The sequence below is a fragment of the Cnephaeus nilssonii genome (genome assembly GCF_951640355.1).
Source record: "Cnephaeus nilssonii genome assembly, chromosome: 12".
Classification (NCBI taxonomy): Eukaryota; Metazoa; Chordata; class Mammalia; order Chiroptera; family Vespertilionidae; genus Cnephaeus; species Cnephaeus nilssonii.
The window spans coordinates 51,965,752-51,991,888 of record NC_137083.1 but is presented as its reverse complement, the minus strand read 5'-3'; the positions used below and the strand labels follow the sequence as shown (position 1 = coordinate 51,991,888).

The 26,137-nt window shown below is 40.1% G+C and overlaps 1 protein-coding gene across 1 annotated transcript; it reads right to left on the bottom strand.

Moving 5' to 3' along the window:
* Positions 1–11,388: 11,388 nt before the first annotated feature.
* TAS2R38 (taste 2 receptor member 38) lies at positions 11,389–12,394 on the bottom strand (the record flags this gene model as incomplete). The annotated part of the gene is given in 2 exon segments (XM_079785461.1): positions 11,389–11,422; positions 11,424–12,394. Coding segments are annotated over 2 exon segments (1,005 nt in total).
* Positions 12,395–26,137: the final 13,743 nt, after the last annotated feature.

Sequence of the window (26,137 nt, the reverse complement as noted above, 5' to 3'; positions counted from 1 at the left end):
TCTTCACACAGTCTCTCTGTCTTGGCAGCATCCCCAAGCACACACTTCTTCCCCTTCTGTGCTCTTGGCAAAGGGAGAGGGTGGGGCAAGGAGGGGAAGGAAGCTATGGCCTTTGTGATAGGAAGGTTCCTGCCAGAGGGGTTCTGATACAGGGGAACATTTTTAGGAGAATTTGGAAAGCAAAATACCTCAACACAGACTCACCCTTTCTCTGTATCTGAATCTCCTTGAAATACAGTGGAAAGAAAATGTAGTAAAATCTTACCAAATAGGTATTATGAGTAGGGGGTATCTGGAAATTATTTGTACTTTCCTTGCCACACTTTTGCAATTATGTCTAAGTGAAAATTTTAAGTAAAGAAATCCACCTGAACTCACTGATATTAGTGAGCAGGTCCTCGTGTCTCATATTTGCTCCATTCACTGTCATACAGCTTTGCTCAGTCTCCTCTCTGGCCCAGCCACTCACATTCTAAATCATATGCCATATGAGGGTGGTGACTATTCAGTATTATTATTTTTTAAAATTTATTTTTTATCGTTAACACTAATACAGATGTCTCCCATTTCCACCCTACCTTTGCCCCCCTCCACCCACCCCCTACCTCAACCTAGACCTTCACCACACTATTGTCTGTGCCCATGGTCTACGCCTTTAAGTTATTTGGTTAATCTCATTCCATTTTCCCCAACTCCCACCCCTCTGAGATGTGTCAGTCTGTTCCATGCATCCATGCCTATGGACCTATTTTATTCATTAGTTTACTTTGTTCATTAGATTCCATGTATAAGTGAGATCACATAATGTTTGTCTTTCTCTGACTGAATAATAATCTCAAGGTCCATCCATGCTGTTGCAAAGGGTAAGAGTTCCTTCTTTTTTTATGGCTCCATAGTATTCCATTGTGTAAATGTACCACAGCTTTTTTATCCACTCATCTACTGATGAGCACTTGGGCTACTTCCAGATTTTGGCTATTGTAAATAATGCTTCTAGGAACTTATGGGTGCATATATTCTTTCTGATCGGTGTTTCAAGATCCCTAGGATATATTCCCAGAAGTGGGATCACTGGGTCAAAAGGCAGTTCCATTTTTAATTTTCTGAGGAAACTCCATACTGTTTCCACAGTGGCTGCACCATTTTGCATTCTCAGTGCACTAGGGTTTCCTTTTCTTTACATCCTTGCTAGCACTTGTTATTTGTTGATTTATTGATGACAGCCATTCTAGTATGTGTGAGGTGATACCTCATTGTAGTTTTAATTAGCATCTCTCTGATGATTAGTGATGTATAGTATTTTTCCATATGTCTATTGCCCATCTGTATGTGTTCTTTAGAGAATTATCTATTTAGGTCCTTCCTTTGCCCACTTTTTAAAAAGCCTCACCAGAGGATATTTTCCCACTGATTTTTAGAGAGAGTGAAAGGGGGGAGGAGGGAGGGAGAGAGAGAGAGAGAGAGAGAGAGAGAGAGAGAGAGAGAGAGAGAGTAAGAGAGAGACACACACACACAGAGAGAGAGAGAGAGACAGAGAGAGAGAGAGAGAGAGAGAGAGAGAGAGAGAGAGAGAGAGAGATGAGAGAGACACACTGACTGTTGCCTCCTGCACGTGCCCCAACCAGGGGGCTGGGGATCGAACCTGATCAAGGTACATGCCCTTGACTGGGAATTGAACCAGGGACCTTTTGGTTCATGTGCTAATGTTCTAACCACTGAGCAAAATCAGCCAAGGCTTTGCCCATTTTAAAATTGGACTTTTTGTCTTCCTGGTGTTGAGTTGTATAAGTTTTTATATATTATGGAAATAACCCCTTATCAGATGTATTCTTGGCAAATATGTTGTCCCATACAGTGGGTTGCTTTTGCTGAGCAGAAGCTTTTTTTTCCTTTGTTTACCTTGCTCTAGGACATATATTGACAAAAGTATTGCTACTCAAGAAGTCTGAAATTTTATTGACTGTTTTCTTCAAAAAATTTTATGATTTTGTGACTTATATTTAAGTCTTTTACCCATTTTGAGTTTATTCTTGTGTATGGTGTAAGTTGGTGGCTTAGTTTCATTTTTTTTGTATGTAACCATCTAATTTTTCCAATACTATTTTTGAAGAGACTGTTTTTACTCCATTATATGCTCTTGCCTCCTTTGTCAAATATTAATTGACCATAAAGTGTTGGGTTGATTTCTGGGCCATCTGTTCAGTTCTATTGATCTATATGCCTGTTCTTATGACAGTACCAGGCTGTTTTGATTACAATGGCTTTGTAATATAGTTTGATGTCCAGTATTATGATCCCTCCAACTTTGTCTTCTTTCTTGATTGCTGGGGCTACTCAAGGTCTTTTTTTGGTTTCATATAAATTTTTGGTATATTTGTTCTAGATCTGTGAAATATGCCATTGGTATTTTAATAGGAGTTACATCAAATCTATAGATTTCTTTGGGTAGTATGGGCATGTTAATGATGTTAATTCTATCAATTCTTCCAATCCATAAACACAGTATATGCTTCTACATGTTTGTATCTTCTTTTATTTCTTTCTCCAATGTCCCATAGTTTTTCAAATACAGGTCTTTACCTCCTTGGTTAAGTTTATTCCTAGGTACCTTATTTTTGTTGTTGTAATAGTAAATGGGATTTTTTTTTATAGCTTCTCTGATAGTTATTATTGGTGCATAAAAATGCCACTGATTTTTGGATATTAATTTTGTGTCCTGTTACTTTGCCAAATTCATTTATTAAGTCTAGCAGTTTTTTGGTGGAGTATTTAGGGTTTTCTATGTATAAAATCATGCCATCTGCAAATAATGACAGTTTTATTTCTCCTTTCCAATTTGAATGCCTTTTATTTTTTCTTCTTGTCTGATTGCTGTAGTTAGGACTTCTAGTAATCTGTTGAATAAGAGTGGTGAAAACGAACATTCCTGTCTTGTTCCTGATCTTAAGGGAAATGCTTTTAGTTTTTGCCCACTACGTATGATGGTGGCTGTAGGTTTGCCATATATGACCTATATTATGTTGAGGGATGATCCCCATATTCCCACTTTGCTGAGAGCTTTTATCATAAACTAGAGGCCTGGTGCATGAAATTCATGCATGGAGAGGGGTTCCCTCAGCCCAGCCTGCACCCACTCTAATCAGGGACCCCTCAGCAGTCAGACACCCTTCTCACAATCTGGGACCGCTGGCTCCTAACCACTCACCTGCCTGCCTGCCTGATTGCCCCTAACCCCTCTGCCTGCCTGCCTCATCATCCCTAACCTCTCTGCCTGCCTGCCTGATCACCCCTAACCTCTCTGCCTGCCTGCCTGATCGCCCCTAACTACCTCTGCCAGCCTGATTGCCCTTAACTGCCTCTGCCTGTCTGCCTGATCACCCCTAACTGCCCTCCCCTGCCAGCCTGATTGAGCCCCCAACTGCTCACCCTGCCGGCTTGATCTCACCCCCAACTACTTCTTTTCTCTCTTGTTATGGCCTTTATTTGGAAGTCTATTTTGTCAGATATAAATATTGCTACCCCAGCCTTTTTGTTTGTTTCCATTTGCATGGAATATTTTTTCCATCCCTCACTTTCAGGCTACATTCTCTTTTATTTATCACAAGTTTATTTCTAGTCCTATCCTTTAATCTGAATTTTAATTCTTTATTTTTAATAATTGGTTGGTGTTTTCCAACTAGGTGACATGATGTCAACCCAGTTGCATTAAGTTCCAAACCACATTTACTTACCATTTTACTCAAACTCAATCCAACTTCCTTTCTCAACTTCTTTATTTTTGTTAATGATTGTATTATATTACAACACACTCACACACTAAAAACATCCTTGATTCTTTCTTTTCTATCAACCACCATATCAAGACACTAGTTGATGTTTTAGAAAAGCTCTTTTATACCTTTGCCATTCTCACTACCCCATCCAAGTCAAAATCTTTCATTGCAGCTAGAGTGCAAATGGCTCAAACCCTTTGCCTTCTCCCTTGCAAATCAGTATTAGAAACACTATCAGACAAATCTTTGTAGAACCACTGTCTGATCATGTCACTTCCGTATTTAAGGTTCTGTTATAACAATTAGCAATAACAAGCCTCAACTCCTGAGTTTGGGAGAAAATATTTGTAAACTATATATCTGATAAGGGGTTATATCCAAAATATGTAATTAACTCATACAACTTTATAACAGAAACAAAATAAAACAATAAAAGCACACACCAAACAACCTGATTAAAAAACCGACAGAGGACTTGAATAGGCATTTTTCCAAAGAAAACATACAAATGGCTGACAAGTACATGAAAAGGTTCTCAACATCACTATCTATACAAGGACATGCGCATCAAAACCACAATGAGATATCATCTCATTCCTGTTAGAATGGCTATTATAAAAAAGACAAGAGATATCAAATGCTGATGAAGATGTAGAACCTTTGTGCACTATTGGTGAGAATGTAAATTGGTAGAGATACTATGGGAAACAGTATGGAGGATATTAAAAAAGTTAAAAATAGAACTATCATATGATTCAGCAACTTGACTTCTTGGTATATATCTGAATAAGATAAAATAACTATTTTGAAGAGCTATCGGTACTTCCTCTATATTCATTGCAGCATTATTCACAATAGCTAAAAATTGGAAACAACAGAAGTGTCTATCAACAGATAAATGAGTTAAGAAAATGTGGTATATATTATTCAGACTTAAAAATGGAAGGAAACCTTGCCATTTGAGACAACACGAATGGACCCTGAGGGCATTGTGCTAAGTGAAATAAGTCAGATAGAGAAAGACAAATTCTGTATGATCTCACTTATATTTGAAATCTAAAATCACTGGACTCATAGAAACAGAGAGTAGAATGGTGGTTGCCAGGGTCTGGAAGGTGAGGGAAATAGAGAGATGTTGGTCAAAGTGTACAAACTCTCAGTTATAAAGTGAATACATTTTAAGGATCTAATATACAGCATGATGTCTATAATTAATAAGACTGTATTGTATATTTGAAAGTTGCCATGAAAGTAGAGATTTAATATTCTTACCATAACAACCACCACCAACAAAATGGTAATTATTTAAGGCAAAGGATGTGTTAACTAACCTTGTTATGGTAACACTTCACAATATATATGTACATCAAATCATCACATTGCACACCTTAACTTGCAGGTGCTATGTCAATTATATCTCAATAAAGGTAGGGTATTGAAATATAGTATATTGAAATTTGTAGGCTATGGGAAAATGCTTAGCAGGAAATTTAAAGCTTAAAATGTTTATATTAGGACAGAAAAAAATTTAATTATCTCATTTTCTGCCTTAAGAAGCTATATAAGGGAGACAAATTAAACCTGAGAAAGTAGAAAGAAGGAAAGCCTATCTAATATAGGGTAATATGCAAATTAACTGTCACTCTGTCACAAAGATGGTGGCGCCCATAACCACACGATGGCGGCCACCAGTCCTCTCAGCTCTGCTGGAGTCCCCCAGTCCTGGGGGTGGGGCCAGCTGCTGAGAGTGGGCAGCATGAGTGGCCTGGCAGAATGCTTGCTTCGTTGCCACAGCGACGAGGCAAGCATTCTGCGCCCAGCCATGGATAGGCCTCTGGTCAGGCCAGGGCATGGATGGGCCTCTGGGCTGTGATGAGTCTCTCGGCAGCGGGTACAGAGCGGCCAGGCCCCGCAGAGAGCTACTGGTGCATGGATTCGTGCACAGGGCTACTAGTAATAAATAATAGAAAGTAAGCAGAAGAAAATAAGTTTGGAAATATCAATAAATTGATAAATCTCTAGGTAGAATGATAAATTAAAAAGATAACAAAAGTTATCAAAATTGGGAATGAAAGAGGGTCTAACAAAACAAATACTACAATTGTTAAAATGATAAAAAAGGAATATTATGATTAAATTTATGCTCACTTACCAAAATAAACACAAGGACATTTATAAAATATTAATAATACTATAACTATTAAACAAATTGTAATTATAATAAGTTAAAAAATTAGAAATTCCTAAGTAAGAAATTTCAAGTCCAAATGATTTCTCTAATTAATGCTATCAAACATTTAGGGAAGGATTAATATCAATTTTATACAAAGTCTTAAAGAAAATCAAGACAATGGAATTACTTCCTACTTGTGTTGTGAGGCCAGAATAATCCTGATACTAAACTTGACAAAGATATTTTTAAAACATAGAAGTTAGTAGTACTTCTGAATATAGATGCAACAATTCTTTACAATTGCAAGTCAAATAGACCAACATATCCTATGTAATAAAACCCTAATATGCAAATTGACCTAACGGTGGAACTACTGGCGGAACGACTGGTCACTATGATGCGCACTGACCATCAGGGGGCAGATGCTCAGCGCAGGAGCTGCCCCCTGGTGGTCAGTGCGCTCTCACAGGGAGCACTGCTCCACCAGAAGCCGGGCTCATGGCTGGCGAGTGCAGCAGCAGTGGCAGGAGCCTCTCCCACCTCCGCTACAGGCGGGCAGTAAGGAACGAGGGGTCCCAGACTGCGAGAGGGTGCAGGCTGGGCTGAGGGATCCCCCCAGTGCACGAATTTTGAGCACTGGGCCTCTAGTAAAAATAATAACACATTTTGACTAAATAGGGGTTTATCCAGGAATGCAAGATTTATTTAACATTCAAGAATTATTCAATGAAAATCAGTTAACAAAATAGAGAAGAGACATAGAATCATCTCAACATATACAGAAAAAGGTGTTAATAAAATCCAATCTCCATTAATGATAAACATTCTCAGCACACTAGCAATAAAAATAGCCTTTCTTAGCCCTCGCTGGTTTGGCTCAGTGGATAGAGCGTCAGCCTGTGGACTGAAGGGACATGCCAGGGTTGCGGACTCGATCCCCAGTAGGGGGGCGTGGAGGAGGCAGCCGATCAATGATTCTCATCATTGATGTTTCTATCTCTCCCTCGCCCTTCCTCTCTAAAATCAATAAAAATATATTTTAAAAAATAGCCTTTCTTAATCTGACAAAGGAGATCAATAAGGGATCAACATTGTATTAGGTATGTAAGTATAATATTTAAACATAGCTAACATTATATTTAAAGTGAATGTTCTTCCCCTAAAATCAGGACTGAGGCAAAGATGCATACTTCCAATCAATATTGTATTGAAGATCACAGCCAATGAAATAAGTTAAATAAAATAAATAAAGGGCAAAAAGATTGGGTAGAAAGAAAAAAAATTGTTTTTATTTGTTGATGACACAATTGTTTAAGTATAACATTTTTGAGAACCTACAAACAACTACTAGAACTAATATATTAATTTAGGAAAGTAACAAGACACATGATTAATATATAAAAATAAATGCTATTTTTATATACTAGCAGCAAATAATTGAAAAAATGAAAATTGCATATGCAATAACATTACAAAGTATTAAATACTTAGGATAATTTTATCAAGAGCTATGTAAACACTCTACACTAAAAACTATATAGTATTGTTGAAAGAAATTAAAGATGTAAATAAATGAAGAGATATATCATTTTCATAGATTGTCAGACTGAATATTTTTAAGAAGTTGTCTCCCTAAGTTGACATCTAGATTCAACATGATTAGAATTTTAACAGGCTTTAAAAAAATAAACAAATTGGTCCCAAATTTGTGAATTCAGATAAGGCAAAACAATTTTGGAAAAAAATAAAGTAAATTTGGAAAACTCACACTATTTGGTTTCAATATTTAACATTAAACTACAATCAGGAAAGTGAGATTTTGGTGAAAGGAGAGACAGATATACCAATGGAACACAATATAGAGACCAGAAAGAGATTCATAATATACAGACAGGTGACTTTTGACAAAGGTGTCAAATCAATCAATGAGAAAGAGAAATCTTCAAAAAATGGTACTGGAATAACTGGATAGACATATAGAAAAATACAGTTCAATCCAACTTAACATTATATAGAAAAATTAATTACAAATGAATTATAAACATAACATAAAAGTGAACACTATTAAAATTCTAGAGGAAATCTTAATACATTATTTTTGCATTTTAGAGGCAGGCAAATATTTCATAGAGAAGACACAAAAGCACTAAGGAAAAATATGATAAATTGGGTTTTATCAAAACTCAAAATTTCTGATCATCAAAAGACATAATTAAGAAAATAAAAAGGCAAATCATAGTCTGGGTTAAACTATTCAAAATACATAATCTGTCAGATAAAAGACATGTATCTAGAATAAGCACACACACACACACACACACACATGCTATGAATCAATAAATTTCTACAAAAATACATAAAAGGCAATTCAATATAAAAAAAGTTCAAACACCAAATAGCTACTTTATAATAGAAAATATACAAATGGTCAAGAAGTACATGAAAAGGTGCTCATATCATTAGTTATCAGGGAAATACAAATTAAAACCACAATGAGATAGCATTTACCTCCACTAGAATTGGAAAGGCCAAAATTTCAAAATGCTGACAATGCCGAATATTGATAAGAATGTAAACAACTTCTTTGCACTGTTAATGGGAGTGTAACATGCTAGAATCACTTGGAAAACTCTTTAGCAGTTATTCGTAAAGCTAAATGAACATCAACTTTATGACACAAGAATTCCACTCCTGGGTATTTATCTAAGAGAAATCAAAACTATGGCCACAAAAAGATGGATTCAAGAATGTTTATAAAAATTTTATTCATAATAGCCCCAAACTGTAAGCAATACAGATAGATGTTCATCATTAATGAGTGGATAAACTAGTGTGACTCACATACTATTAAGGATGAATCTCAAAAACATTTTCTTGGGTGAAGGTAGCAAAAACAAAAGTATTCACTGTATGATTCCATACAAGAACAGGCAAAACTAACCTATGGGAAGAAATCAGTATAGTGGTTGCCCTGGTGAGTGGGTGGTAATTGACTGGAAGAGGAATCCTGGAACTTTCTGTGCTGATGAAAATTTTGCATATCTTATTTGGGGTGTTGGTTACATGAGTGTATATATTATCAAACCTCATCAAGTCATACATTTAACATCTGTGTATTTTGCTAAATGCAAATTTCATCTAAAAATGGAAAAACTGCTGTAAAAAATGTTGAAGTTTAGTCTTTTTGCTTTTTGCAGTGTTATATAGGATAGCAATTCTGAAACCACTTTTTTATGTATTCTGGTTGTAAGCAAATATGCAAATATGTTAAGCATAAATGGAAGATATTTCTCATATTAGAGGAAATTAAAATATGTAAAAAAGAAAAGAATGAAGCAAATCACAGATAATTCGATTAGAATTGGAGGTAATCAGGATGGGGTTGAGAGGAAGAGGAGAGAAAAATGGAGCAAAATGTCAATAATGGGTAAATGTGGGTGAAAGGTCTACAAGAATTCTTTCAACTTTTCTATAAATTTGAAATTGTATCAAAATATAATGTTAAACATAAAGCCACAGAAATCAGTAAAATGTCATGGAGACCTATTCAGAGAGCACTTATGCAAAAAGAGGGAAAACTCTATAAGGATGTCCTCTAATTTTTTCCTCTATGATCATATTCCTCCAAATATTCTAGGGAAAGTGGAATTAAAAAGGCCACACCATCCAGGTCATGACAAAGGGCATCTAGAAGAGAGGTTCTCAACATTTGCTGTACCTGGAGTCACCTGGGGAGCGTTACAAATGATGCCCGGGATTCCATTTCATTGACCTAGTATGTCACCTGTGTAGGCATTGAGATTTTTAAAAAGCTTCCCAGGAGATTTTACTGTGCAGCCAAGAGTGGGGACCACTGCCTTTAAGGGAAACTTTGGTGTCCACCAAGGAAAGTTGAAGTTGCAGGTGATGTAGAGGTATAGTTGGGAAAACTGAGAGGAGGAATTGGATTTATCAAGGCCAGGTGCCTGAGCGAAGGAAGCATTCCATAGCAGCGCCCACAGCTAGCAGAAGTACGCGCCTTGCCCTAGTTTGTTTGGCTCAGTGGATAGCTAGAGCATTGGCCTGCGGACTGAAGAGTCCCGGGTTCGATTCTGGTTAAGGTCATATGCCCAGGTTGTGGGTTCAATCCCCAGTGTGGGTGTGCAGGAGGCAGCTGGTCAATGTCATTGATTCTCTCTCATCATTGATATTTCTACCTCTCTCTCCCTCTCACTTACTCTCTGAAATCAATAAAAAATAATATTTTTTAAAAAGAAGAAGTAGGAGATTCTGTGGATGTCCTGCTATGTCTTTGAAGTCTGTCAAGATCTATGTCTGTGACACCTTTTTCTCTTCTGAGCCTTTTAGGATCTGATTTGAGGAAAGTCTTGTGGGTTAGGTTCCTGTGCAGGCAGATAGAGAATGCTGAATTGCTATAAGCATACCTTTCTAGGCTATTTTGGCAGCTTCCCCAACTAGACTGACCAATGTTTGGAACCAGCAAAGTACTTTCTTCCAGGGCCAATGCAGCAGAGCCAGAGGCACACACAAATCGCTGGTGTCCAGGGTGCCTACTGAGTAGATGTCTGCCCGCAAGCAGGTTAAATATACATTTCTGAGTCAATGTATTTTCAGACAAAATGATCCCATCCTTTGATTCCTGTAGAAGTTTTAATGAAGTACCTCTTGAAGTGAAGTAGTGACATACTTGTTCTCATGTTTTCATAAAAACTGTGGAGTTTGAGGAGGATTCTGTAATTGCCATAGGGGTGAATATTTTTAAAGACTGTACTAGCACCTGCTTTAAGAAATAGGTTTAGCCCTAACCAGTTTGGCTCAGTGGATAGAGCATCAGCCTGCGAACTGAAGGGTCCCAGGTTTGGTTCTGGTCAAGGGTATGTACCTTGGTTGTGGGCATGTCCCCCGTGGGGAGTGTGTGCAGGAGGCAGCTGATCAATGTTTCTCTCTCATCGATGTTTCTAACTCTCTATCTCTCTCCCTTTCTCTCTGTAAAAAATCAATAAGATATTTTAAAAAAAGGAAAGAAAAAGATTTAGCAGTCATGTGAAAAGCTAACCATGCTATCTTGATATTTAGATATTATTTCGGAAGACCTGATTTCTCATGGTTTGGCTCATACCATGCACTGACAAGCTATAGTATACAAAGCATTTACCCTGAGTACCTCACCTTTCTATCTTATTCATTTTATCAAAACAAACCTAGGGAACCAAAGCCATTCTACTTGCCTAGGCCATATGTAGAGTTTTATTATTTTATTCTTCTTTGCTTTGGGTGAGTTCATTGATGTAGAGAGGAGAGACTTCTCAGTTATGGTTTGTGGAAGAAGTTGGAATAGGCTTCTGAACAACTGGAGGTGTATTCATGAAGGACCTGTTTCATGTCCATTCTCAACATAGACCTGGTGTCCTGGGATCTGCCTTGAGGTCTGCCATTAACCTTTCAACATAGACCTGGTGTCCTGGGATCTGCCTTGGTCTGCTGTTACCCTTCGGCTGCTCTGAACCCACAGTAGAATGCTGTCCACAGCTCTCCTCAGCTTGGCATTGCCTGAGATCAGGATGGCTGCATGCCCTGAGGGACAGGCTGCCATTATCCCCACACAGACCATGGCCCCAATCTTGTTGTGCCACAGCATCAGTAAAGGCACTGAGAGCAGGGCAGCGCATAATGACACCACAAAGAGGCAGAGAAAGGAGATGAGGGATTTGAGTGCTTTGATGTGGGCCTCCAGGCTGGGGTCACAAGAGTCCATGGTCTTAGCCCTCATTGTCCTCATGTGGCGGCACAGGGAGACAATCAGAACCCCAGAAGAGACCAGAAAACACAAGAAAGGTGGGATGGACCCCACGCTGCAGAAGAGGAAGGAATGAAAGAACTTGAGGTTTGGAATTTGCAAATTGAATTCTGTATTGTTACTCATGAATAACACAGTTGTGACTCTGAAGTGAGATCTACTAAAAAAGTCCCATGAACAGATGATAGTGCATACACTGGTGAAAAGGACAGTACACAGGAGCATCCTAGAAATCTTCCTGGAGATCCAGCTGGCCAAGCAGAGCAGGAAGGCGTGAGAGAAACGGACGATCTTAGAGCAGTAGAGGAGGCTGAGGCAGGTGGCGAGCCAGAGGCCGGCTTGGTTTGTGATCATCCAGAGCATGATGATGGTTTGGTAGCTGAAGCTCAGCAGGTCGTTCATCTGCTGGGAGTGAGTAAGCTGGATGGCATCCAGAAACAGCAGCCCATGCAGGAAAAGCCGGGTGAGGCTGAGACTCAGCAGGACAAGATCACAGGTGCTCAGGGGCTGCCTCCTCACCACATCCCGAAAATACACCAAGAAAATGAAGACATTGACCAGAATCCCCACTGCAAACTCCAGGACTGAAAGGACCATAAATACACTCTTGACTTCATAGGACACAGTTATGTTGGAAGTCAGAGTTAACATGATGTCGCTTCTTAGTCCTAAGACTCACATACCACCCCGTAGAGGAAAGTAAGTCTATATACTGAGTTAGGCCTTTACCTCTTGCTCTAGATCTATGCCAACGTGAAGGCATAGAAAGTTCTGGCAAGAAACTGAGAGGGAAATTGCTGCTATAAAATATCTCTTGGATACACACAAAAGCTCATCATATGAGTAGAAGAATGAAGCTTGTATCTCTTGGGTGATGCAGAAGCTTTTAAGAAACCCCAGTGTTTCTGTGCAACAGCCTTCACAGGGGGCCACGCATAGCATCACGGATGCAAACAAGACATTCTCAGTTACCCAAGCCAAGTTTTGCATGCCCATCTGGACCTGCATGTGTGAGAAGAGAGTAGGATTTGTTTATGAGTTTCAAGGGAACTGGCAGCAGGCAAAGCATATATCTTGATGAATATGGTTGGATATGGTGCCTCTTTCCATTTGCATGCCTTCTGACACCTCTGAGGCATGACTTTAATCATAGACTGTTTTTAATATGGACTAGTGCACAGTTCCTCCCAGGCACTGGTGTATGACTGGTATGACTGCCATTGTCAGATATTTCATTCAGCCATCGTTATTATGCCAGGCACTGTGCTTGGCAAGAGGAGTACTGCCATGAACAAGACCAGCACCTTGCAATGAAGGGAGAGAGTAGGGAGGAAATCTGGCCTTCATTATTGCAAAAGCTTTTTAATGCTCACTCTGCTTCCCAGCCCACTCCCTGAACCCAAAGAAACACTAGTGATCCTATGAAAATATAACTAAGACCATGCCATTGCTATGTTCAAACCTTTCAGAGCTTCCCATCTTTCTCATCATTAAAGCTAAATCCCTACAATGACCCATAGGTACCACATACATATTCAGGGCCTCTGTCCCTTCTCAGATGTCCTCTGAGGTCATTGCTTCAAATGGGCCTCTTTCCTACTCTGCGAACTCATCAAACACCCTCCCACCTCAGGACCATTCATTTTCACGGAATGTTTTTCCTGTACATGCTCCAGTGTCTCATTTTCTTCTCAAAATGTATTCTCAAAAGTCACCTTATAAGAAAGACTTTCCCTGAACATCCTATGAATGATATTCCTCACCCAGATCTTGGGTGCTTTCTGTCATATGTCACCTGCTGAATATTTTGGCATATATTTAATTATTTATTGCCTAAACCCATGCCCCTAAAACATGTAAACTTCATGAAAGTACAGAGAAGGTACTCAGTCAATATTTTTTAAATGAATGAAATTTTCACAAATGAAGCATTGGTAGCCTACAACACTCTCAAAGATTACATCTAGGACATTTTAACATTCCTAAGGATTATATTCTAACATACTTGGCTGCAATTTCTGAAGTCTAGCTTTCTTCCATATGAAACATTTCCAAATATTTGGTGAGCTCTGTCTCTCCAGCATCTCTAACTCTCCTCAATCTCTAAAGGAATATGGACTGATTTCATATGCACTTCTGCAAGCTCTGGCGAAAAATTTGACAATAGAGACTGGATAACTGATCATTTAGAGACTGAATGTTGTTTTATAACATTCCCCCCTGATCCAGTGCTTCTTTTTTACTTTTTTTTTTTACAGGTATCTTAACTTTTCCAATTCTTTTATTTTTTGTCCTTCATGCTTCATTCACTTACTCATTTATTTTGTGGAATGAATGAAGTTGAAGGGAGAAGCTAAATGGTCTGTTGTCTAGTAACATTTCCTCTAAGAGGTGGTGCTTTCTTACTTCTGGGGAGGTGAGGAAAATGGGGAGATGTTGGTCAAAGAGTAAGAAGTTGTAATTATTTAGGATGAACAAGTTCTAGAGAACTATATAATGGCTATAGTTAATACTGTATCAAATACTGGAAATTTGCTAAGAGAATAGATCTCAGGGGTTTTTACCACATACACACACACACACACACACACACACACCTCACTGAGGACATGGATATGTTAATTGCTTAGCTGTAGTAATCATTTTACTATGTATATCAAAGCATTATGTTGTACATGCTAAATATATGCAATTTTATTAAGAAAAGCCCAAAATTTATAATCCTATTCCTATACAGACAGTCCTCAGGTTACCTCGGACTCAACATACATCATTTCATGGTTACTTCGCCATCTCCCATTTATTTATTAAAAAAAAAAAATTCCATCATTTCAATGCATTTACATATGTATGTGCTTTATGTTTTTTATTATTTATTTATCACAAGTAAAGGTCAGGAATTGTTCTTTCTTCTAAATTTTTTTTACCGTTTCTCTTCATTACTGCTGTGTATGTGCTCCATATGAGTGATGTAGGTGCTTACGTAGGTGGGTCCCAACTTACAGTGAAAATCACATTACGTTGCACCATAGGAACAGATCTCTGACATAACCTGAGGACCTACTGTATAATAAAAGCCTAATATGCCAAGTGTCCGATCATCCAGTCATCTGTTCAACCAATCAAAGCGTAATATGCTAATGATATGCTAAGGCAGTTCAACTGCTTGCTATGACATGTACTGACCACCAGGGGACAGACACTCCAACCTGTGGGTCAGCTTGCTGCTGGGGTCCGGCCAATTGGGACTGAGCAAGATGGGCTGGACATGCCCTAGAGCCCTCCTGTGGTCCCTTCCCAGCTGCCTAACCTCCTGTGTCTCTCCCTGGCCCTGATCATGCACCAGTGGGGTCTCTCGGCCTGGCCTGTGCCCTCTTGCAATCAGACCCCTCAGGGGATGTCAGAGAGCCAGTTTTGGCCCGATCCCACAGGCCAGGCTGAGGGACCCCACTGGTGCATGAATTCATGCACTGGGCCTCTAGTCTATAATAAAACAGTATATTATATTAAAGAGTAAATCTAAGAAAATATACAAGAAATTCTTGAAAAAATTATAATTTATTAATAGATATTGAAGAAGCATAAGTACATACATTATGTTTATGGATAAAAAAATAATAAATGTTAGTTATTATTCTTGTCCCTTTTCCTGCATATTCCTTTAACCTGAGAGTTATCTGAGTTGCCTCATTTGTTTTTGTAGATATTTTATTTTTTATGTTTACTTTTTAAAAAAATTAAATTTAAGCCCTAGCTGGTTTGGTTCAGTGGATAGAGCATCGACCTGTGAAATAAGGGGTCCCAGGTTTGATTTTGGTCAAGGGCACATGCCTTGGTTGTAGGCTCGATCCCCAGTGGGGGGCATGCAGGAGGCAGCCAATCAGTGATTCTCTCTCATCATTGATGTTTCTATCTCTCTCTCCCTCTTCCTTCCTCTCTGAAATTAATAAAAATATATTTTAAAAATTAAATTAAAAAAATTTTAATTTACAATTTACATTCAATATGGTTTTGAATTAGTTTCAAGTGTACAGGATAGTGATTAGACAATCATACTTTACAAAGTGTTCCCCCTGATATTTCCAGTACCCTACTGGCACCACACACAGTTATTATTATTGACTATATTCCTGTGCTGTACTTTACATCTCCATGACTATTTTGTAAGTACCAACTTGTACTTCTCAATCCCAATCCCTTCACCCTTTTCACACAGTCCTCCAACCCTTCTTCCCTCTGGCAACCATCAGGCTGTTCTCTGTATTTACGAGTCTGTTTCTGTTTTTTATGTTTACTGTTAACTAAAGCTCCTTATTTTATTTATAAGTAATGTGACTGTGGTGTGGCTCAGCGGTTGAGTGTCAACCCATGAACCAGGAGGTTACAGTTTGATTCTGGTCAGGGCACATGCCTCGGTTGTGGGCTCAATCCCCAGTAGGGGGCATGCAGGAGGCAGCGATTGGCTGTTTCTCTCTCTATCCCTCTCCCTTCCTCTCTCTAAAAAAACAAATAAATAAAAATATATTTTATTTTATTTATTTTTATTTATTTTTTTAAAATAAATCTTTATTGTTCAGATTATCACAGGTGTTCCTCCCCACCCCCCATAACTCCCCTCCACCTGATTCCCCACCGCACCCCATGCCCTTACCCCCCGCCACTGTCTTCATCCATAGGTGTAAGATTTTTGTCCAATCTCTTCCCACACCCCTCAGACCCCCTTCCCCCTGATAATTGTCCGTCCCCTCCCTTTCTATGTCCCTGATTCTATTATATTCACCAGTCCATTCTGTTCTTCAGATTTTTTATTCACTTGATTTTTAGATTCACTTGTTGGTAGGTATGGATTTGATGTCTTTTTGTTGTTCATAATTTTTTACCTTTACCTTTTTTTTCTTCTTCCACTCCTTAAAGAATACCCTTCAGCATTTCATGTAATCCTGGTTTGGTGGTGATGAACTCCTTTAGCTTTTTCTTGTCTGTGAAACTCTTCGTCTGACCTTCAATTCTGAATGATAGCTTTGCTGGGTAGAGTAATCTTGGTTGTAGGTTCTTGCTGTTCATCACTTTGAATATTTCTTGCCACTCCCGTCTGGCCTGCGTAGTTTCTGTTAAGAAATCAGCTGACAGTCATATGGGTACTCCCTTGTAGGTAACTAACTGTTTTTCTCTTGCTGCTTTCAAGATTCTCTCTTTGTCTTTTGCCCTTGGCATTTTAATTATGATGTGTCTTGGTGTGGTCCTCTTTGGATTCCTCTTGTTTGGGGTTCTGTGTGCTTCCTGAACTTGTAAGTCTATTTCTTTCACCAGGTGGAGGAAGTTTTCTGTCATTATTTCTTCAAATAGGTTTTCAGTATCTTGCTCTCTCTCTTCTTCTGGCACCTTAAAAATTCGGATGTTGGTACACTTGAAGCCATCCCAGAGGCTCCTTATGCTATCTTCACACTTTTGGATTCTTCTTTCTTTCTGCCTCTCTGGTTGGGTGTTTTTTGGTTCCTCATATTCCAGATCTTTGGTTTGACTCTTTGGGTACTGTGATCTACAATTGAGTTTCTGTATATTCTTTATTTCAGACAGTGTATGCATAATTTCTGACTGGTCCTTTCCCATTTTTTGGGTATTCTCATTAAGGTCCTTGAAGGTCTCTTCAAGTTTCTCAGTGGTTTTTAGAAGATTCTTGAGTAACCTTATAAATGTGGTTCTGGACACTGTGTCGTTCATTAGTTTACTTTCCTCCATCTCTTCTATTCGTGACATGCTTCGGTGTCTCTGCATTTTGGCTGCCTCCCTGTGTTGATGGAATGGCTTTGTGTGGTCAGTGACCTATAGGGGCCGGTAGCTCAGCTTCCCCAATCACCCTAGGTGGTCGCTCTTGGTACATCCCTTTGTGGGCTGAGTGGAAAGTCTTGGTGTAGTTAAAAGCCTTGATTGCTGTTGGTATACTGGGAGGAATTGACCTCCAGGCCAATTGGCTGTGAGGACCTGCTGTGTCTATAATGGAAGCACTGCTGCGCTGGAGACACGCTTGTGGTACAGGGCTTGTTTGAGTGGGGCTTTGGTGCTCACTGAGTCCGCCTCCCGAGTGTGTCACTTATGGATGTGAGGAGTTGAAATCTGGTGCCTCACACTGGCCACTAGGTGCATTGGCATTCCAATGGCTGCAGTTCAGCTGCTGTCTGAGGCTACCCTGCAGGAGCTACAGCTAGAACCATGGCCCTCTCCTCCCTGCTTGGAGCTTGGAGGCCTTGGAGCTGTCTGTATTGGGTTGCAAGTTTACTAGTTTAAACTGCAATAGAGAAGGCCATTCATATGCAAAAGCCGCTGCTAGGAGCTTGGGTGTGTTTGTAGATTGTGCGGGGCAGAGTCTCAGGGCGTCACTAGGCTAGGGCGTATCAAACAGCAATGGCTGGCAGTGAGCCGCCTCCAACCATGTCCCGCAATCGCGTCCCCGCCATCTCGCGCGCCCCGGCGCAGCCAACAATTCTACCTCCACGCAGCTCTGCTAGTAGCCACCCTCACTCCAACCCTATGGCAGACAGCCCAGTCTCTCCCCGGAAACTGGATTTCAGAGAGATTGGGGGCTTGTCTCTCTTCAGATTGAAGAAAGCAACACCCGCCTCTAGCTGGGCTCCGCCGCCAGCTCGTAATGCGCGCGTGCTCCCCTGTACCTCAGTTTTTCAGTGTTTGTGTCCTGATTGCGCCCGTCTCTTTCGGTCTAGTTGTAGAGGTTCCGCTCAGCCAGCTTTCCCGTGGTTCTGGTTGATAGACGTCCTGTCTTTTAGTTGTAGTTTTGGAAATTGTTGTGGAAGGCAGCAGCCCAGATGTTTATCTACGCCGCCATCTTGGATCTCTCTCTAAAAATATATTTTAAAAATATAAGTAATGTGACTTAAATCAGTAATTACTAAAATGTTTTATTAAGTATACAGATATTCACAAGCCATTCATTGTACATGATCATATAGCATTGAAATTGTATTTAACTCATCATATTTGTAAGCCCCCTCATTTTGATCATTCATTCTTTTAGAATGTCAAATAATGAGACAGAGTTCTGTACTTTCAACTGAAGCATGTTTTCCCTTTTTCTTAAGACGCCAGATGGCAGTATTGTACCAAAGAAGTTTAGGAAAGGTTTTTGCTTTCCTAAAGAACCCAGATGTAAAACACTGGCTCTGATGCACAAATAGAGAGATGTAAACACAGAGTTAAAATCACTTATGTAAAGATTATAATCTTTTATGTAAAGAATCAATAAAACCATTGATCTAAGTGATTTATTGTGAATAGCAAATCTCACCATAATCTTTCAATACTCAATAGTTCTTTTAGAGAGAAGTAGCAAAAACCCTCACAGGTATCCCCCTCCATTTAATTTATGTACACACGGTGTTTGCGATTATATAAAAAATCTGTGTGGATGCTATTTACCATCTGGCTGTTTTTTGAAAACTGGTCCTTTCAGGAAGCTAAGAACAGCTCAATTAAGTGCAATGCTAAGAGCAGTGGCAGGAACAAATACCTCATCAGATGTGATAAAAAGTTGCAGTCATTTGAATTTTACAAATAAATGGATGTTAAAAATTGCATAAAATATATGTGTTTGGACTTTTGCTGCCATTTATTTTTTGGATATTGGAAATGAATTCTTTGGACTGATTTTTAAAAATTGCTATATTTGACACAACAGCACTGTTACTAGTAATATCAAACCTTGTTCCTTTAGGATGCCTAAGTGTTTCAATGACTTGCTTAAATATATCCAATGGATATATTAGATGTTATTTATTAAAAACATAATATATTTCAGATGTTGTGATGAGCACTGAAGACACACTGGTAAACAAAATGGTATTAGAGGAACTAAAGAGCACAGACGTGTAGTATATACCTCAAGATGGGGGGCAGGGGAAGCTGTCCAGTGGTACCACCTCACACGTGATAGAGTGGCTGTTATAAAAACACAAAAGAAAACAAATGTTGGTGAGGATGTGGAGAAAAGAGTCCCAGGAGTTCCCCAGTCCAGCTCTGTCAATCACTCCTGTTACCTGAGAAGAGCAGCAGTGAACTGGAGTGTAGGGTATTATTTTATTAAAAGCTAAAGCAGCACCCAAATAAGTTGGGTTGGATCATGCAGTGGATGTAGGCAGAGTCTACACATCCAACTTGCCATTCTGTTCATGGTAGATGTTGCTAATTGCCTACACAATATCAATTCTTTCCTTTACATTACTAACGGAACTGTATTGTTCAGTAAATCAGTATTCTCAGCTAATACCAAACTCATTTCTTATCTTTCTTGCAGATCAGCATGGCCAATGAGACTCAAGAAGTTATTGGGTGGATTTCTTAGAAAGCCTCTGTTGCCTTTTCTTCTTTCTGTGCCCAAACTCAGATGTTATGCTGGAGCTTCACCCAGGAGGGAAAATCAAGAGAATTTCAAAGCTCTCACCCTGACATCTTTTGGGTGCTTGAAACCACACCAGCAACTCTGTGTTCCAGGCTGCTCATTATGGTTGAAAGGTAATCTTTTTATGTCTTGAAGTCACAATGCTTGGGCCACTAATACTGGAAGCTGAATGCAGTTGCTAACTTATAACTTGCTGGTAAGAAGGGCCTGAATCCATTTGCCCTTCTAAGCATGTGATGCCAGGAAGTGGGATGAGGGAGGTCAGCCTGCTCTCTGTTATAGGCTTGCTTATCACGAAGAGGCAGGAAACAGAAAGTGCAGGAAAGAAAACAAAAGGAAGGTTGTCTCTGCTTCCTTTAAAGCATACTTTGTCCACTCATAATGGTCAAAAGGAGGTAGGCTTAGTGGTACTCATCTGGGGAGATGGGATTAAGATTATATCACGCAGTTCTTCTTTCTGCCCCTCTATCCTTAGATTTTGCTGTTGCTACTAATTGATCCTGATAATTCATCAATGACTAATTGATCTTCTGTGACTTACATTCAGAAAGGGAATCAAGTCATCTAGTGGTCACAGAGCAAGCTGCTTTGTAAGATGCAGGCCAATTTAAGAATTGGCTATCTTTGCATTAGGTGCCCATCCCCAGTACAGTCAGCTTCAGAACCAACATGGAATCTTGGGATTAGGGACATCCATCAGATCACTTTCCTCAGCAGGGACATATAGGTAGAGATTCCTTTATAGGGAACTCTGGACCCCTTCTTAAACTTCATTTTGTCTACTAACATGAATTAAGGAAGAGGAAGTTTTAAGTAAAAGCTGATAGAGCTGTAAGACATTGAACAATAACCAGTCCTGTTCTGTTTCTCTCTAACATAAAAAAGCAAGGGAACATTGTGCAGGACTGGCACTTTGAGGTTCTCTGTCTAGCAGAGACAGGGGAGAGAGTGTGGACATGGTGATTCACAGAGAGCAGAATAGACAGAGAGTAGGTTGCGGGGAGAGGCTGAGCCACAGAAGAGAGCTACCGTGATAGAGTAGCTCGAAAGTATGTCAACTTTCTTACAGACATACATAGACTCTGTCAGTGCCTCGAAGACATTTCCCATGGTGTTTCCTTCATATTTTCCCCCTGAGGTGGGGGATCAGGAGAAACATACTTACCAGGGGCTCATCACGTGGGAAAATTTCTGTAAAATTTAGTTTTTTATATTGAAAAAATTCATGCAAATTTGTATGCTATTACATTATATTGCTACGTTTCTCATAATTCCAAATATTGATTCAAATTACTTGCTCTTCTCCAATGAACTTTGGTTTAAATTGAACTCCCAAGAAGATGTGTTATGTACCTCTCAGTGTGTCACCATATAGCCCTCGGTTAATGTGCCTAAAACATACAATTCTATGGGGATGCCAAACAATCCAGAGACTCTGTGGGGATTTGAAGGTCCTACAATTGCAAGTGACTGTAAAAGAGAGCAAAACAAAGATCACAGGAGGATATGTGTTGCTTGCAGGTTCTGCTAGAGTGGTTAGAGATTTTTGGTGACGATATTTCCACTGGACAAAGGGAGACAATGAGAGCCTATCAGAGCAGAGCTAGCATGGCTACTAGGCAGAGAAACTCACAGAAATTGGGTGATAGAAAGGATGATGACGAAGACGATGATGGTGGTGATGGTAGTAATAACAGAGGTAGTATTTTGGTCAAGAAGCAGGAATTTCAAGAATTCATGAAATTCAATTGTACACTGGCCTTCCAGAAATAGAAAAAATACTGGCAAATAGGCTCTCTGATTTTCCTTCTTTGGGTTTGAATGGTCTCTTATTTCTGCTAATTTCTACTTGTCTGTTCCATTCTCTGTTGGGAAAACAAGTATTTTCAGTAAAATTCTTTGATTTCTGCCTCTCAATACTATGACGTGATCCCACAGACTTGGTGCCCAGTGTGGCATGATTCAGACTCTTTGTCCCAAATCCTAATTTTTGGGAGGGAGAATCCAGGTTGGGTCAACTTTCCAGTACCAGTTCAGTCCCCTGTGACCAGTCGGTTAGGGTTATGCTGGGCTCCCTTACAGGAGTGGGCAGGTGTTCTCTGGGGGTGGGGGAGGGGAGCCATGGAGGAAACGATGGGAATCTCTAGTATACGAGTTGGGCTTAAAGAGAAGGAGCCATCGGTGAGGTGAGGATGGTAGAATTTGATAACTGATAGGATCAGAGGGTTTCCACTTTGGAAGACATAGTGGAGCGTGAACTTTGAATTTTTAAAATAAATGAACAAATATTAGGCTGATAAGCAATTTCTGGATTTACTGACTTCAGGCTTCGGGCACATTAGATTACTAGATTAAAATTAAATTAGTATAAGTTTGATTCTGCCGTTATTTGAATGACCTTTAGCAAGTCATTGTTCTTAGTTTCTGTTTCCTTGTTTCTACATGGGGATTAAAAATACCTGCTCTGTCACATAGGGTTGCGATTAAAAAGCTGATGTAGATTAAAATGTTCTAAAAACTGCAAGGTCTTCTATAAATGTTGAGTTTTATTACCAACATGTGGATACCAGGTAATGTATTATTGCTAATAACTCTCTCCTTGGACTCACATGTGTGCCCATGTGTTTCTGTCTATGGAGGTTACAGGTAGGGAAGGATAGAAGGCAGTGTAAAACTGCTGAATCATACCAGGTAGATATTACACAAGAGAAGGAAATGTTGCAATGATCAGTGTAAGTAGCTTCTACTCCTACCTTCCTCTGGACATTTCTGGGCAGAAAAATTACTCCTGCCCCAAGCAACTCCATTTCTCCCTTTCCAGGTAGCCTCTGATGTGAAGGGCCTATATTTGGAAGGAAAACCAACGTGGCTGCAATAAAAAGAAAGAGGTACAATTTAAAGTTTGTAGGCTTTATGGGAACTCTTAGAGGTGATTTGTGACAGGAAGCGGTATAGACGATGTGTGTGTTGAGAGTGAAGTAGTTTGTGTGGAGGGGGAGAGAGAGAGAGCGTGCTAAAGAGCCACATAGAACAAAGTGATGGGCTAGGCTGGGCTTGCCTCCCTTGGCCTGTGGAATCAGCTCAGTGTAGGAAGCTCTGATGCACTCTGCTTGTCTATCAGTGGTCCATGAATGGAAGAGACCACCTGCTCCAGCCCAAGCTAGTGCGGCTGTTTCTGGGAGTTGATGAACTGGAGAAACAATTCTTAACAGGAATTTAGCTAATGACATTGCTTGCTAGATTTTGTTTGACTTTGAGAAAAGACAAGTTGGGACAGGACTGGAAAACTGACTATGATGTGCATATGATCACATCTAATATATAGAGAAAGCAGCTGGGCTTCAGAAAATCTAAATGACTGGCCAAGGCCTGTAGCAAGTAGAGACTTGGATAGCAAAGTTCAGGCGAGTTTCATTTCAAACTTGGGGGACTACTAAATCACCACCTGAAAATTTAACAGCAAAACACTACGCAAAAAAAAAATAAATTATTTATCTTGATTTCAATGTTATAGTCAACTGTTTCAGATTAATAGACTTTAGGATCATCGAACCCACCCACAGCCTATTGCTGATGAAGTCCAGAGGGATGAGTATCTTATTTCCTATACGGATTTTATTCAGTGCCAGGAGGATGAGAACACACACTGTCCCTTCTCGGCCCACTCACTGGTCAGAATAGGCTCCTCAAGGGGTCTGGCTTTGGGTAGAGTTGGGAGAACTCAGCTGGCAGGAACTTGAGGAGCAGCTAGCACCCCTTTGAGCACTTTGGGGTACGCCCACCTATAAAATAGAACAATATGTTCTGGGATATATTTATCACTCCAGTAGTTCAGAAAAGGAGAAATATCAACACAAATTGAGTGTTTGGAGAAATTTCATGACAGGGTGAGTCTTAAACTTGGCTTTGCAATAGGAAAGGGGTTTGCACAGGAAGACAGAGGACAAGGACACTCCCGGGGGAGGGCTGCACTGAAGCAGACATGCAGAAGCAGCAGTGAACCAAGTTGGCTCATGAACAGTGAAGAAGTATTGCAAAAGTAGAGCCAAGAATAATACAGAGGGCCTTAAAGAGAGAAAGAAGAGTTTGAAATTTACCCCGAAGAAGAGACTCTGGCTATTTTAGGTTTCAGGGCAGGAGCCTGAATAAAGCGTTGCTTGGGGGAGACTGGCACAGGGAGAGGCAGGTGGCCTCACTCGGGACTGACAATGGGATTCACTGGTTCTTTGGGCTTCAGAATTCCATATATTTGTGTCACTCCGATGGACAGGCTGACTGTATAGCTTCCAGAGTTTCCTCCTGAAAAGCACTTGTTCTGTTTGGAGGTATAGGGAGAAATCATATTCTAATTAAAGACTCCAAGAGACAGATAATCCAGTATTTTGAGTACTCGCCAGAGAGCTTGGGAATCTATTTCATGCTGATGGCAGCTCTGGGAAGTTTCTTGTCTGCAATGGATCCCAGGTTGTTATGGAAGTCTTCTCGCTGACAGGCTAGACTCTGCACGATGCAACTCTGTACTTCTCCAACAATGTCTGTGACTTGCTCAGAGCAGTCTTCCCTGTGTGTATCTTTTTGCTGCAGTTTCTAAAACAGGTCCTGATCTTCCTTGCCTCTGTGCTTTATTTATGCTGATCCCTTGGCCCACATTCTTTCCTGTCCCCCTTTCTTTTTCATTCCATCTATCTAGCCTTTCTTTTCTGTCCCTCCCCATTGTGTGTGTTATTTTTCCAATAGCATTTGTCAGTGCTGTCTTTCTGTTGTATCATAGTCATGTGACTTCTTACATTCCCTTGGCTGTGAGGATGTCGAGGCGATATGGGATTTTTGGACTGGAACAGTCCGTGTTCCCATGGGAAGGATGGCTTCCCCGGATTCTTTGTCCGTTGGAGTCAAAGAATGAATCACGGATGGAAGATGGTATAGCAAAGGTGAAAATTTATTGACGAATAAGTATAGACTCCCACGTGGGGAAGGGGAAAGAATCTCACAGCACAGACTCCCACTGGGGAGGGGAAAAGAGTCCCACCGAATTCCTTCCCCCCAACCCCCCTCCCCGTTTAGAAAGGCTGCAGTTTTTGTGCCTCAATATCCCCTCTGATTGGCCACCATTCCCCTTTGATTTGGTCACTATAGCAACTTCTGAGCTCAAAGGTCAAATGTCACATGGGACAGGTGAGGCCCTCCTTCTTTATTTTGTAAATATAGACCTTTGGCTACTCCCAGTTCCCTTGTCTTATGGAAATGTAACTTCTACCTCTTCCAACTTTCTTGTCTTATGGAAATGTAACCTTTTGCAACTCTGTGGCCCTGTGTTTTTCTCATGGACCCCCTTAATTTTAAAAATTTCCTAAATTTTTTCACCCCTAAAAATTCCTATTTCAGAGGTATCACTCACATTTGTGTTTTTGTGTTCAAGTTCAGGCTTGAGCAGACTGCCTGGGTTTGCATTCTGGTTTCACCTCTTATTAATTACATAACCTTGGGAAAATTTCTGTTAGTGTACCTTGTAGTGTGGTTATGAGGAGGAAATGGAACCTTGTGCGTGAATCACTTAACATAATACACAGGCACAAGTAAGCATTTCAGAAATGTTGCTATTATTGCTATTCGGATAGCACCTTGTGTATAGTACACATATAATAACTATATATTGAATTGGCTGATGTTTAGGAAGAGGCTATGGTTGTGTTTCCAGGGGGTGGAAATGGAGAAGCAGTGATGCATGACCCAGACACGGGATCATGAGATCTGAGTAAGGAATGGGGACGGGAGGCTTTTTCATCACATTACTGATTCTCACATTTGCCGGGATCATCCTCCTGCCCAGGGAAGGCCGGGTCATCAGGACAGCAAACCACTCCCTCCAGGTGCTGCAGACCTTGTTCGTTGGTGCGGCCTGAATCATCTCTCTTTTAAAGTCAGGGGCTAACCTTTTAACCTGCTTCAGCCAGGCAGCATCACAGGTGTGGGTCGTACAAAGC